The 16,205-nt window shown below is 37.9% G+C and overlaps 1 protein-coding gene across 2 annotated transcripts in view; it reads left to right on the top strand.

Moving 5' to 3' along the window:
• Positions 1-16,205, top strand: part of HADHB (hydroxyacyl-CoA dehydrogenase trifunctional multienzyme complex subunit beta) — a 44,383-nt gene that overhangs the window by 18,631 nt on the left and 9,547 nt on the right. For both annotated transcript variants that reach the window (XM_041754651.1, XM_041754652.1), the window contains exons 5-8: positions 80-124; positions 4,926-5,025; positions 14,028-14,115; positions 15,846-16,033. In XM_041754651.1, the coding sequence (XP_041610585.1) occupies positions 80-124; positions 4,926-5,025; positions 14,028-14,115; positions 15,846-16,033 (421 nt within the window). The remainder of the gene's footprint in view (positions 1-79; positions 125-4,925; positions 5,026-14,027; positions 14,116-15,845; positions 16,034-16,205) is intronic.

Raw genomic sequence — 16,205 nt, 5'->3', positions numbered from 1 at the left:
GTGTATTTCAAATAGAACAAAAACACTTTTTATTAAAGTTCTCTAGGCTTGTTTTCAGTTGTTTATTTTCTTTCCCCAGATATAAGGACCTGATGCCACATGATTTGGCTAGAGCAGCACTTTCGTAAGTAAATGCAGTTTTATTTTAGTTCTTATTTCATTAAAAGCACTTATCTACTTTTTACATGTGAAACAACATGTTTAATAGAATTTCCATATCTAGGATATATTTACTTTTATGTGGTGAGAAACAAATACTGGCCTCTTCAAGATTTATTTATGCTTCATTTTTGCCATATATGCAGTACAAATTCAGGTAGCTGATAAGTATCAGAAATGTTTATTTTGTGGCCTTGACAATATCTTGGCATGACAGTATTCTTAAAGGAGTGCTATTGCTAGTTAGCCAGTTATAACTAATTATGGTTTATAATATATATATGTGTGTATATATATATTTGATTATTTTAGACAGCTAATATTTATGTAGAAAGAAGCTTAAAATGAGATCTGAAGATTCATATGTAAAGCAAGTTGGAATGTAAAATTATATGTGGGTTTTACATGAGATTGAGATGGATGAGTAATTTGATGAGAGTCATATAATATGTGGCTGTTTCTGTGGTAGGAATAGCATGTAAAGCATTATCTCATTCATTTTTCATTGATGCCTTGCCTCTGTCTCTTCAACCAACCGCAGGTCTTTTCTAGTTTGAAAAAACCTTTCAGTTGACCTTTCTGCCCATCTGGTTCTTTTTCTTCTCTTCCTATGAGACTTTGAGAGTGAATGAAAGCAGCAATTACTTATCTTTTCTTATTGTCCATCTCCTTAGTCTCATAATAATTTTCTCCATTCCTACTGCTCTTCAGTAACTGTACTTTGGAAGCTTCTCTTCATGGTGGCTTTGTGTTCCCTAAATGCATGAGTCTTTTCCCAGGCCTGGGTCTCTTTGTATTCTCTTGCATTGACCTGTGAGCTGTACTTGACCCTGTGATCCTTTGATTTCTTAATACTATGCCTTTGTGATTTTCCTTTCCTCTTCTGAATGATCCTTCTCTATTTTTTAAAAACCCGAGTCTCTTTCTCTTTTTCTTTCTTTCTTTTTTTTTTTAATTTTTATTTATTATTATTATTTATTTATGATAGTCATACAGAGAGAGAGAGAGGGACAAGGTAGAGATACAGGCAGAGGGAGAAGCAGGCTCCATGCACCGGGAGCCCGATGTGGGATTCGATCCCGGGTCTCCAGGATCACGCCCTGGGCCAAAGGCAGGCGCCAAACCGCTGCGCCACCCAGGGATCCCCTCTCTTTTTCTTTCTTAAAAGTATTTGGCAAATTTTAATTCTTATAGCATTGTATACGGATGTATGCTTTTCCTTAAAAAAAAAAAAAAATCTCATCTACTTTATTTTTTTTAATTTGAAAGACTCCCAAATCTCTGAATTTGACCTCTTTTCTTAGACACTTCAAGTACAGCATATCAAAAATAAAAACTATCAGGGCTCCTGGCTGGCTCAGTTGATAGAGCATGTAACTTTTGATCTCACGGTTGTGAGTTCAAGCCCCATATTGAGTGTGGAGCCTACTCAAAAAAATAAATAAAAATTAAAAAATTAAAAATTATCTTTTCCCTAAAGCCAGCTTGTTTTCCTGTTTCTGATGCTGGCGCCCTTTCTGATTATGATCCCAGACTGATGCTTTGCAAGTTTTTCCACAACTTTTTGTTTTAAAAACTGTCAAATGTAAAATAAAATTGAAAGACTAATACAGTGAACACTTAAGTACCTTCCATTTAGGTTTAATCGTTGTTAACCGTTTTGCCATATTGGTTGTATCTATTGGTTTGAAGCATTTGCCAGTAAGTTACAGACCTCTTGAAACTTCAGCCTGAAATATTTCAGTGTTTATTTCCTAAGAATAAGGATCTTCTCTACTATCCAGGATGTCATTACAGTGGCTAAGATAATAATGATGATCCCGTTACTTCTAATGTTCAGTTCATAGTCAGATCCCCCATATTTGTCTCCAACAATGTCTTTCAGTAGTTTCCCCCCCCCAAATCAGGACCTAGTTGAGGTTCACATTACAACTGGGTATGTCTCTTTAGTCTCTTGAATTTAGAATGTTTTCTTCCCCCACCCCCCTCTTCCCTGCCCCCACCTGACAATGACTTTGAAAACTAGGCCACCTGTCCCATAGGAAGTCCCATGTTCTGGATGTTTCTTCTTGGTGATATTTTAACTTTTGAATTTCCTGTAAACTAGAAATTAGTTCTAGAAGCTTGATTAGATTCAGGTTAAACATTTTTTTGGTAAGAATGCTTTAAAGCACATGGTATTTTGTCATGTCATTAGGCACAGGATGTGTGATGATGCTAAATCTAGCCACTCAGTCATGGTGGTCAGATTGCCAGTTCTTTTGATTATAAAAGTACTTTTTTTTTTCTTTTGCAATAGTAAGTAATCTGTAAAGTGATACAGTAGCACCATGTGAATCTCCTGTTCCCCAGCAATCTTTCACTAAGTGGCTTTTGCATTCATTGATATTTTTGCCTGGGCCATTTATTACATTAGAGGTTAAAAATTTGTGATTTTTTCCTAATTGTGTTACTCCTGACATTTATTGGCTGGTATTTTTCTAGAAAGAGCAATGAAATTTCTTTCTTTCTTTTTATTTATTTATTTTTTTAAGTGATGAGGACTTACGAATTTTTGTTGTGTTTTTTTTTTTTTAAGATTTTATTTTTGTAATCTCTACACCCAATATGGGGCTCATAGCCCCAAGATCAAGAGTTGCATGCTCCACCAACTGAGCCAACTAAGTGCCCCATTTTATTTATTGTGTTACATACAGCTAAGCTTAATCGTTGTTCTTTTTGAAGGTCACACCTTTTATCTGTGGGTACTCCTTCGAGTTGTTTCTTTTTTTTTTAAATAAATTCTAACAGTGTGGGGTTTAAAATCTGAACCCAGAGATCAAGAGTCACATTTTCTACAAACTGAGCCAACTAGGCACTCCCAAGTTGTTTCTTATGTTACTTTTTTTTAGTATAATATTTCCTGAGGTATAATTTGCATATAATAAAATGCACAGATTTAAGTGTGTAGTTTGATGAGTTCTGACAAATGTATGTTTCTGGTTTTGATATCTATTCCATTAGTCTTTGAATGCTGTCTTATTTTTGGGACAAAAAATAACAGTGAGGTTCACTTTGTACTTGCCTTGTCTTAGACCTGGCTTCAGTCATTTTTTAAAAAAATTGATTTTTGGGATGCCTGGCTGGCTTAGTTGGTAGAGGATGGGACTCCTGACCTTGGGGTTGTTAGTTCAAGACCCATGTTGGGTGGAGAGATTACTTAAAAATAAAATCTTAATGAATGAATGAATGAATGAATGAATCCTTTAATGGGCCATAGCATTTAGAAACCAAGTCTGAGGAGCACCTGGGTGGCTTATTCAGTTAAGCACCTGCCTTCGGCTCAGGTCATGATCCCAGGGTCCTGGGACTGAGTCCTGTTTCGGGCTCTCTGCTCAGTGGGGAACCTGTTTATCCCTCTCCCTCTGCCTGCTGCTCTGCCTACTTGTGGTTTCTCTGTCAAATAAATAAAATCTTTTTTTTTTTTAAGATTTTATTCATTTTTTTATTCATGAAGACACACAGAGAGGCAGAGACCCAGGCAGAGAGAGAAGCAGGCTCCATGCAGGGAGCCCGATGTGGGACTTGATCCCAGGACTCCAAGATCATGCCCTAGGCCGAAGGCAGACACTGAACTGCTGAGCCACCCAGGCATCCTCAAATAAATAAAATCTTAAGAAAGAAAGAAACCAAGTCTGAATTCAAGATGGGCTCATTTCTTTCCTACTGGAGACTGGAATGTTACTGCTTTTAGTCTCTATCCATGGCCAGACCTAGACAGGTATGCGTGTGTGTGTGTGTGTGTGTGTGTGTGTGTTTATAGCTTAAATCATATGTTTATATTGATATTCCAAATTTAAATTTAATATACCTGGGATATTACCTTCCTCTTTTGACTGAATAGGTTCTTTTTTTTTTTTTCCCCCATAAGATTTTATTTATTTACTCATGAGAGAGGCAGAGACATAGGCAGAGGGAGAAGCAGGCTCCATGCTGGGAGCCCGATGCGGGACTCGATCCCTGATCCTGGGATCACACCCTGAGCCTAATGCAGATGCTCAACCGCTGAGCCACCCAGGCGTCCCTAAAACTTAGATTCTTACTAACATTACTGTGTTTATGTATGTTTTATCTTTGTCCAAATTATTTTTGATTCTTCTTATTTAACTTTTCATTATCAATTGAACATCAAATGTTATTTATTTTTAAAAAGATTTTATTTTGAGAGAGAGAGCATACATGTGCTTGAGTAGGGGTAGAAGGCAGAAGGAGAGAAAGAATCACAAGTGGACTTCACGGTGAGTGCAGAGCCCGTTATAGGGCTCGATTTCACAACCCAGAGGTCATGACCTGAACTGGAATTAAGAGTCAGACATGAAACCGACTGAGCCACCGAGGTGCCCCTAAATGTTGACTTTATAAATTATTCATTCATTTCTTCTTTGATAAGGTGTCACATGCTTGTTGAATTAAGGAAAAGATATAGTCTCTTTTTGGGACGCCTGGGTGGCTCAGTGGTTTAGCGCCTGCCTTTGGAGTCTGGGGATTGAGTTCCACATTGAGCTCCCTGCATGGAGTCTGCTTCTCCCTCTGCCTATGTCTCTGCCTCTCTCTCTCTCTCATGAATAAATAAATAATATCTTAAAAAAAAAAAAGATACAGTCTCTTTTAAATTCAAAGCTAACCTTTTAAAAGAAGTACAGTGTTTTATCTGATGATCTATGGCACTATCTTGATGTATGAAATGTTTTGTTTTGTTTTTTTTTGCTTTGGACTTCTACTCTCAGGGGTTTGTTGCACCGGACCAATGTCCCAAAGGATGTTGTTGATTATATCATCTTTGGCACAGTTATACAGGAAGTGAAAACTAGCAATGTGGCTAGAGAGGTGAGTAAAACAAACTTTATAGTGTTCAAAGAGATTAATAGGAGAATCAACTTAAATTTCAATTAACAGAATTATTCTTTAAAAGTTATTAAAATTTATTAAAGCTATATTTGACTTCAAATGTGACTTTATAATTTGAATAATGAATGTTATTTAATATTTAAGAGTATTATAAATTGAATGACATGCTATCCTAGTATATATTTATTCTATACCATAAATCAAGTCAATTATTTGAGCGGCTTTGGGATATATGTTCATTTGTTTCTTAGAATAATAGAACTTATGGCAAAGTATGGCTAAAGTGACTTTTAGTGCAGAGATAAAAAGCTTCTAGGACAAACAGAAACTTAAAAGAATTTGTTGTCATCAAACCAGCCCTACAAGAAATATTAAAAGGGATCCTTTAAGTGAAGAGAGAGCCCAAAAGTAACATAAACCAGAAAGGAACAGAGACAATACACAGAAATAATGACTTTACATGTAATACAGTGGCACTAAATTCATATTTTCAATAATTATTCTGAATGTAAATGGGCTAAATGCTCCAGTCAAAAGACACAGTATCAGATTGGAAAAAAAAGTAAGACCCATCGATATGCTGTCTGCAAGAGACTCATTTTAGACCCAAAGACACCTCCAGATTTAAGGTGAGGGGATGGAAAGCCGTTTATCATTCTAATGGACATCAAAAGAAAGCTGGGGTGATGATCCTTGTATCAGACAAATTAGATTTTAAACCAAAGACTGTGGGCAGCCCCGGTGGCCCAGTGGTTTGGCGCCGCCTGCAGCCCAGGGTGTGATCCTGGAGACCCAGGATCAAGTCCCACATCGGGCTCCTTGCAGGGAGCCTGCTTCTCCCTCTGCCTGTGTCTCTGCCCCTCTCTCTCTCTCTCTCCCTCTCCCTCTCCCTCTCCCTCTCCCTCTGTGTCTCTCATGAATAAATAAAATCTTTAAAAAAAATAAAATAAAAATAAATAAACCAAAGACTGTAATAAGAGGTGAGGAAGGATACTATATCATAATTAAAGGATCTATCCAACAAGAAGATCAAGAATTATAAATATTTATGTCCCTAACATGGTACAGCCAGTTATATAAGCCAATTAATAACAAAATTAAAAAAACATATCAGTAATAATACAATAGTAGTAGGAGACTTTTACACCCTACTCACTGCAATCAAAAGATCATCTAAGCTGAAGATTGACAAGGAAACAAGGGCTTTGAATGACACATTGGACCAAATAGACTTCACAGATACATATTCAGAACATTCTATCCTAAAGCAACAGAATACACATTCTTCTCAAGTGCACATGAAACATACTCCAGAATAGATCACATACTGGGTCACAAATCAGGTTTCAACTGGTACCAACAAATTGGGATCATTCCCTACATATTTTCAGACCACAATGTTCTGAAACTGGAACTGAGTCACAAGAGGAAATTTGGAAAGAACTCAAATTTATGGAGGCTAAAGAGCATCCTACTAAAAAATGAATGGGTCAATAAAGAAATTAAAGAAGAATTAAAAACTCATGGAAACAAATGAAAGCACAACTGTTCAAAACTTTTGGGATGCAGCAAAGGTGGTCCTAAGAGGTAAGTATATAGCAATACAAGCCTTTCTCAGAAAAAAAAAAAGGTCTCAAATACACAGCCTAACCTTACATCTAAAGGAGCTGGAGAAAGAACAGCAAATAAAGCCTAAACCTAGAAGAAGAGGAGAATTAAAGAATAGAACTCAGTGAAATAGAAACCAAAAGAACAGTAGAAAAGATCAACAAAACTAAGAGCCAGTTCTTTGGAAGAGTAAGATTGATAAACTCCTGGCCAGACTTATCAAAAAGAAAAGGGGGAAAAAAAATTAAAAAAAAAAAAAAAAAAGAAAAGAAAAGGGAAAGTACCCAAATAAATAAAATCATGGATGAAGGAGGAGAGGTCAGAGCCAACACTGAAGAAAATACAATTATAAGAACATATTATGAGCAATCATATGCCAACAAATTAGGTAATTTGGAAGAAATGGATGCATTCCTAGAGATGTATAAACTACCAAGACTGAAACAGGAAGAAATAAGAAACTTGAACAGACCCATAACTAGCAAGGAAATTAAAGCAGTAATCAAAAACCTCCTAACAGAGTCCAGGGTCAGATGGCTTGCCAAGGTAATTCTACCAAACAGTTAAAGAAAAATTAATATCTTTTCTTTTGAAGCCATTTCAAAAAATAGGAATAAAAGGAAAACTTCCAAACTTTTTCTATGAGGCCAGCATTGCCTTGATCCCAAAACCAGACAAAGACCCCAGTAAAAAGGAGAATTACAGACCAATATCCATGAACATGGATGCCAAAATCTCACCAAAATACTAGTCAGTAGGATCCAACAGTACATTGAAAGGATTTTTTACCACGGCCAAGTAGGACTTCTTCCTTGGCTGCAAGGGTGGTTCAACATCTGCAAATCAATGTGTGATACACTACATTAATAAAAGAACCGCCAAGAACCATATCCTCTCAGTAGATGCAGAAAAAGCATTTGACAAAGAACATCCTTTTTTGATTAAAATTCTTCACAGTGAAAAAAAAATAAATAAATAAATAAAATTCTTCACAGTGAAAAAAAAAATTCTTCACAATGTGGGGATAGAGGGAATATACCTCAATATCAGAAAAGCCATATACGAAAAGCCCACAGTGAATATCATTCCCAGCGGGGAAAAACAGAGCTTTTCTGCTAAGGTCAGGAACACAGCAGGGATGTCCACTATCACTACTGCTGTTCAGCATAGTGCTAGAAATCCTAGCCTCACCAATCAGACAACAAAAAAATAAAGGGCATCTGAATCAGCAAAGAAGTCAAATTCTCATTCTTTGCAGATGACACGATACTCTATTTGGAAAACCCAAAAGACTCAGACCCCAAAATTGCTAGAACTCATATAGGAATTCAGCAAAGTGGCAGGATATGAAATCATTGCACAGAAGTCAGTTACATTTCTATACACTAACAATGAGACAGAAGGAGAAATTAAGGAGTCAATCCTGTTTACAATTGCACCCACAACCATAAGATACCTAGGAATAAACCTAAGTAAAGAGTCAAAACATCTGTACTCGAGATCTCTGGGTGGCTCAGCGGTTTGGCGCCTGCCTTTGGCCCAGAGGGCGATCCTGGAGTCCTGGGATAGAGTCCCGCATTGGGCTCCCGACATGGAGCCTGCTTCTCTCTCTCCCTGTGTCTGCCTCTCTCTCTCTCTCTCTCTCTGTGTCTATCATAAATAAATAAATAAATAAATAAATAAATAAATAAATAAATAAATAAATAAATCTTAAAAAAAAAAGATCTGTGCTCAGAAAACTAGAGTACTCAAAAAACTAGAATACTCATGAAAGAAAGTAAACAAGACACAAAGAAATAGAAAAACATTCCATGCTCACAGATTGGAAAAACAAATATTGTTAAAATGTCTATGCTACCTAGAGCAATCTATATGTTCAGTGCAATTTCTTTTTTTTTTTTTTTTTTTTTTTTTTTTTTTTTTTATTTATTTATGATAGTCATACAGAGAGAAAGAGAGAGAGGCAGAGACACAGGCAGAGGGAGAAGCAGGCTCCATGCACCGGGAGCCCGACGTGGGATTCGATCCCGGGTGTCCAGGATCGCGCCCTGGGCCAAAGGCAGGCGCCAAACCGCTGCGCCACCCAGGGATCCCCTGTTCAGTGCAATTTCTATCAAAATAACCATCAACTTACTTCACAGAGTTAGAACAAATAATCCTAAAATTTGTATGGAACCAGAACAGCCAAAGGAATGTTGAAAAAGAAAACCAAAACTGATGGCATCACAATTCTGGACTTCATGTTGTATTACAAAGCTGTAGTCATCAAGACAGTATTGTACCAGTGCAAAAACAGACATTAGATCAATGGAACAGAATAGAGAATCTAGAAATGTACCCTCAACTCTGGTCAACTAATCTTTGACAAAGCAGGAAAGAATATCCAATGGAAAAAAGTCTCTCCAACAAATGATGTTGGGAAAATTGGAAAGCCACGTGCAGAAGAATGAAACTGGATCATTTCCTCATACCATATACAAAAATAGACTCAAAATAGATGAGAGAAGACCTAAATATGCGACAGGAATCCATCAAAATCCAGAGGATGCTGTACTTTGCCACTTTTTCTGCATCTGTTGAGATCATATGGTTCCTGTCCTTTATTTTGGAGAACATAGGCAGTAACCTCTTTGACCTCAGCTGCAGCAACTTCTTGCTAGACATGTCTCCAAGGACAAGGGAAACAGGCAAAAATGAACTATGTGGACTTCATCAAGATAAAAATCTTTTGGGCAGCCCCCCTGGCGCAGCGGTTTAGCGCCGCCTGCAGCCCAGGGCGTGATCCTGGAGACCCTGAATCGAGTCCCACATCAGGCTCTCTGCGTGGAGCTTGCTTCTCCCTCTGCCTGTGTCTCTGCCTCTCTCTCTCTCTCTCTCTCTCTCTCTCTCTCTCTGCATCTCTATGAATAAATAAAATCTTTATTTTTTTAAAATTTTTTTATAAATAAAATCTTTAAAAAAAAAGATAAAAATCTTTTGCACAGCAAAGAAAACAGTCGACAAAATAAAAAAGCCTACAGAATGAGAGAAGATATTTGCAAATGGCACATCATATAAAGGGCTAGTATCAAATATCTTTAAAGAACTTATTAAATTCAACATCTAAAGAACAAATAATCTAATCAGGAAATGGGCAGAAGACATGAACAGACATTTCTCCAAAGAAAATATAACAAATGGCCAACAGACACAGGAAAAAATGCTCAGCATCACTCAACATCAGGGAAATCCAAATCAAAACCACGAGATACCACCTCACACCAGTCAGAATGGCTAAAATGAAGTCAGGAAATGACAGATGTTGGTGAGGATGTAGAAAAAGGGGAGCTCTTTTACACAGTTGCTGAGAATGCAAACTGGTATAGCCACTCTGGAAAACAGTATGGAGGGTCCTCCAAAAGTTGAAAATAGTTACCCTATGAGCCACCAATTGCACTACTGGGTATTAACTCCAAAAATATCTAAGTGATCTGAAGGAGTGCCTACACCCCAGTGTTTATAGCAGCAGTGTCCACGATAGCCAAACTATGGAAAGAGCCAAGATATCCATCAACAGATGAGTGGATAAAAATGATGTGGTATGTACATACGTACACACACACACACACACACACACACAGACTAGCCATAAAAAAAAAAATCTTTATTTGCAATGATGTGGATGGAAGTAGAGGATATTATGCTAAGTGAATTAAGTAAATCAGAGAAAGACAAGATGATCTCACAAATATAAACTTTAAGAAACAAAATAGGGAAAAAAAGACAAAATAGGATTATAGGGGAAGAGTTAAAAAGGATGAAAACAGAGGGAGACAAATATAAAAGACTCTTAATCATAGGAAGCAAACTGAGGGTCACTGGAGAGCAGAGGGTGGGAGATTGGGGTAACAGGGTGATGGACATTAAGGAGGGCATGTGATATAATGAGCACTGGGTGTTACATACAACTGATGAATCACTGAACTCTACCTCTGACGCCAGTATGTAGAATAATTGAATTTAAATAAAATAAATGTTGAAAAGGAAAAAAAAATGACTTGGTAATTTTATTGTGGCTACTACTTAACTTAAAATTTCAACATCATGCAAAGAACTTATTTCATAACATTGTTTTTGTTGGAAGCAGTCTTTCTTATTCATTTCCATTAACTAGATGACACATAGGGAGTGGTTTCTTAAAACAATTTCACAGGAGTTTACTTTTACCCTAGTTGGCATAGCTCCAGGCAGTGTTTATTGGTGGCAACTGAGATAATAACAGACCTTGAAACTTCAGTCACATACTCTACAGGGATTTCATAGTGAACAGTCCCAACACATTTTCTGGGTTGTGTTTCAGTTTCTGTGATTGTTTGGATAAAGTTGACTCCCAAGCACATCACAGTGCACTAAGCATTCTGTTTGTTTGCAGTTTTGTGCCTGCCATATCACCGTGTTCAGTATGGCTGTAGGGGCAATGATGTCCATCACTGTCAGGAGGGAAAAAGAGCACACTGAAAGTATTGGTTCTACCCCACAGTTTTACCTGCCAGTAAATGTTAACATTGCTGAAGGTCTGACATTCCGTAAGCCTACAGAATCAACTGTATAATGTTAGAGAGGCCGGGAAGAATTAAGACACAAAGGATTTTTGATTTTTTTTTTCCCCATTCTGATTTTTTTTTGTTTTGTTTTTCCTTAGGCTTTCACATTTCTAACTGTGTTGAATATGACAATTTTATGACTGCATCAAGCTATTCATAATATATTTTCAACTTCTATATTCTGAAAGAAACATAATAACTCTTACAAGAGTCCTTGAAAAATAAATACTGTTTCAGTTTTCTCCGTGCTTTTCTATCCGAATCTGTAAAGCCATCATGTTTCTCCCTAAATTTTGTCTGAAGATTTTATATCTGTATGGCAAATCTCAGCTATTAATTGACCAGCAGTAACTTCCCTCTCCCTGCCCTATACTAATACCAGTTGCATTGTGGTCCTGGTGATTTTTGTAGTGGCTTCAAGGAAAGGCAGTGTTGGGGGCTATGTTACAAGGATCTCTATTTTTTTTTTTATTTTTATTTATTTATTTTTTTTAGGATCTCTCTTTATAGTTGTATTGTAACCTAAAAGTTGTGTGACTTCCAGCTAGAAAACATTTTAAGAACCTGTTAACTGTATTAATAATGTTCATAGGAAAAAAAAATAATGTTCATAGGAAATCCTAAAGGTTCTGATGCTGAGTTCCCATGAGCCTGACTTTACTGAAAGGCTTCTGCTTATTTCTTTGCTCTCCTACTTAACTAAAAGGCATCTTCCCCCTTTTCCCTTAGTATGCTTATCTAGAGCCTAGGCTTACCTTGAGAGCTGTTCAAGCTTTAAATAGAAGCATGTGGACAGGATTCACCAGAAACCACTTCTATTTAAAGCTCTTTCAGTTCTAAGAGCCAGCTGGGGCCAAGGGTGTAACACATGCTACAAAGGACCTTGTGAGGATTAGGCCGTGCGACCTGAGTGCCCTTTACCCTTGCCCCACTGGTGTGTTTTCCTCCCCCACCCCTTGGAGATTTGCTGTTTTGCTCCTTTTGAATTGGGTCTACATAGAGAGGCTGGTGTGCCATTGCCAGGGTATAGTGTTCAGCAAAGCAGGTTGGGTACTTCGTATCGAGACTACCAGGAAAGATAAGAATAAGGTTATATTGCATGTATACTACTGTGACACACTTCTATTTCTATAGATGATGGAATATAGGGAGTGTAAGTATAATAGTAAAAGTTAGTGAAGAAACATGGACTCTCGGGTGCCTGTGTGGCTCGGTCGGTTAAGCGTCTGTCTTTGGCTCAGGTCATCATCCCAGGGTCCTGGGATTGAGCCATGTCAGGCTCCCTATTCAGCGTGGAGTCTGGTTCTTCTCCCTCCTCCTGCCTCTTCCCTGGCTTGTGCCCTCTCTATCTCACTCTCAAGTAAATACATCTTAAAAAGAAAGAAACACGGAGCCTCCTTAATCTAGACTTTGGAAACATGTTTACTTTACCAAATTACCAGAAATCTTGGATTCTGAGGACAGTTTGTTTCAGAAAAAGGCCACTAAAAAAGAATTCCTTTAAAGGGAACCCAAATCTCATGGTAGATAGTGGTGGTAGTGGTTGGGGTGGGGACAGTGAGAGTATTATTTTTTAAAGTATAACATATTATAAAAATATTGTATCTGTGCATTTTTTATATATGCAAAAATGGAATCAGGCATTGTTTGATTTTTTTTTTAGCAGCATAATTTGCACCAGTTAATAGTACAATGAAATAATAGATGTCTTCATTTCATGTTTGACACTTAATGTGCCATCATAATAGAGGCCATTTTGCAAGATGAATGGAGTGCCTCAGTTCTTGTCAATACCCCTCAAGTTCTCTTTTGAAACACCTGTTGTGTCATCATCCTGGACAGTTTTCTCTTTTTCTAGTTATTTAGCGGGTCTTGCTCTTATTTGTCAGAGGCTCACTTGGGGCTCATGCGGTTTTGCAAAGTTTCTTTCATCAACTTGAACTCCTGCGTATTGGCAAGTTTTCCAGTTTGACTTTGCATTGGATCTACAGTGTGCTGTTTGAAATATGGGATGGTCACTAAGACCAACTGGCAGTGAGAGGAATGAGCAGAGAGTAGGCAGAGACCTGAGTGGGAATTTTGCTTATGAGTGGTTCTTTAGAAATCGCTTTCTAGGGGCTCCTGGGTAGCTCAGTCAGTTAAGCATTTGCCTTCGGCTCAGCTCATGATCCTAGGGTCCTGGGATCGAGTCCCACATTGGGCTCTCTGCTCTGCAGGGAGCCTGCTTCTCCCCTTCCCTCTGCTGCTCTCCTTGCTTGTGCTTACTACTCGCTGTTTGTCAAATAAATACAATTTTTAAAAAAATCACTTTCTGGTTTGATGACTTGTGTGCTTTGCCACCAAGCCTTTCTTACGACTATAGGAGCAGATATAGGAGCAGAGATTGTGAGGGATCCTACTCCATGATATGTTTCATCATTACATCAAGTGTATTTAACAGTTTATTACTGTATTTGACAATTTAAATTAAAATCAAATTATATATTGATATCCTTGAAGGCTTGGAGCAATGCTTGACTAAGAAGTTAGGTGACATAGAAGGGTGTTGTAGCCTGTTTACCACACTAGACACCAGCTGTCAAGAATTTTGCAGTGTTTGTTAATTAATGGTACATGAAAAATGAGCAAGCCATTTCTGTGATGGGTTTAATTTTATTCTGTATATTACTCTATAGAATATTAACTTCAAACCGTTTTCTGATTCACCACAAAGAGAACTGGTGCTCAAAGCATCATTTACAGGTAGTACTTTTTTTAGAAATGACCATTTCATTCATGTATTTCCTGAAGGCTGCCCTTGGAGCTGGCTTCTCTGATAAGACTCCTGCTCACACTGTCACCATGGCCTGCATCTCTGCCAACCAAGCCATGACCACAGGTATGTTTACTTGAAAATGGAAGGTACTTGATTGTTTACATGATCATACAGTACTTTTAAAGAAGATTTATTTATTTATTTTAGAGAGAGAGAGCCTAACTCAGGGTTAGGGGCAGGGGGATAGGGAGAGAGTCTCAAGCAGGTCCCATGCTGAGTGCAGAATCTGACACGGGATGATCCCATGACCCTGAGATCACAACCTGAGCTGGAACCCAAGAGTTGGACACCTAACTATACCACCCAGACACCCCATAAAAAAGGACTCTTAACAGAAGCAAAGGATTAGCAAAGATCTCTAAATTTGACTCGTTTTTTAAAAATAAGGTCACATTTAACATTTTTTATTTTGACAGTATTTCTCAACCTTTTTCTTTCTCTCTGTACCTGCGGGACATAGCCATTCATGTAGTTTCTCCATCAGTAATGTGGCTGGCCACAACAGGGATTACCAGCTAGAAAAGTATTGTCTCTAGGAAGGTGTTTCTGGGTTTGAGGCATGAATAATTTATAATCTGCTAGATTTTAAAGTTAGGAAATTCTAACGTGATACTCCCCTGTGAAGATTGTGGCCCTAGCAATAAATCACTGCTACAAGATATAGCTCTTTCCTTTCTACTCCCACCCGTGGCATTTTTATGATTAGTTACAAATTCTCCTAAAAGACCTTAGCAAAATTACGGGACATTTTGTAGCGTCAGTCCTTATTGTGAAAAGATAGGAAACCTGAAAGATGTCATAACTGTGTGCTCTCTTAATAACACGAAGGCCAGCTCAGGCAGCCTACCTCATGAGTGGCAGAGAATGATGCCAGAGGTAGTGATTAGGGGTATTCACCATTCTATAATGCATGTGACAACTTCCAGATAGAGCAACAGAATACTTGCCAGTGGCCATAAACACGAAGGGGGGCTGCCTTACATCTTCAAAAGCCAGACTTTCTCAAGTTTGTAGTAGAAATTCCCATTGTAGGCAAAAAAAAAAAAAAAAAAAAAAAGAAAAAAAGAAAACTAAACCTAGGAGTTTATAAAATCTGCATAATGTTCTGGTATAGAATATGATTTGTTTGAGAGTTGATCCAATGGATATTTCCAGAAGCTGGTGTCTACAAGGTCTTTCCTTTAGTGCATTGAATATAGTTTAGTCATTCAAAAAAGTTATCTTAATCCCTTTGAAAAGATGAAAAACAGGGCACCTGGGTGGCTCCGTCAGTTAAACTTCTGACTCTTGGTTTCAGTTCCAATCATGATCTTCAGGTTGTGAGATAAAGCCCCACATTGGGCTCTGCGCTCAGTGGGGAGTCTGCTGGAGATTCTCTCTCTCACACCCTCTCTGCTCCTTATCCTGCTCACATGCATGTGCACACTCTCAGATAAAGAAATAAAATATTTTTTAAAAGGGGGGAGGGGGAAGACTGGGCGGCTCAGTGGTTTAGTGCCTGCCTTTGGCCCAGGGCATGATCCTGGAGTCCCGGGATCAAGTCCTGCATTGGACTCCCTACATAGAACCTGCTTCTCTCTCTGCCTGTGTCTCTGCTCTCTCTCTCCCCCTGTGTCTTTCATGAATAAATAAATAAAAATCTTTAAAAAAAAAATTTTTTTTAAAGATGAAAAGCTTAATTATAGATGTTATATAATGCTGTCCTACAGTTTTTTAATGAAGAAGCTTAAATTATCAGTGGTCTGTTAATTTCTGCAAAAGATGTTCATATACATGTCACCTGTACCCTGTAGGTGTTGGCTTGATCGCTTCTGGGCAGTGTGATGTGGTTGTGGCAGGTGGTGTAGAGTTAATGTCTGATGTCCCTATTCGTCATTCAAGGAAAATGAGGAAAATGATGCTTGATCTCAATAAGGCCAAGACTCTGGGTCAACGACTATCTTTACTCTCAAAATTCAGATTGAATTTCCTGTCACCTGAGGTAAGATTGTGAACTCATATAAAGACCTGTTTCCAAAGCATCCCACTGCAAAGATCTAGATTTAGGTAAGACAGCATGGGGTCAGTTATGCTTTAGTAGTTGTAGATTCTGTTAATTACAGAGAAGGGATAATTATTTGCTCAAGATGGGGGAAAAAAAGATTATAGTTAGA

The sequence above is a fragment of the Vulpes lagopus genome, chromosome 5 (assembly GCF_018345385.1).
Source record: "Vulpes lagopus strain Blue_001 chromosome 5, ASM1834538v1, whole genome shotgun sequence".
In the NCBI taxonomy this organism is placed as follows: domain Eukaryota; kingdom Metazoa; phylum Chordata; class Mammalia; order Carnivora; family Canidae; genus Vulpes; species Vulpes lagopus.
The sequence above is the reverse complement of the archived record's forward strand: the minus strand, read 5'-3'. Positions and strand labels throughout refer to the sequence as shown.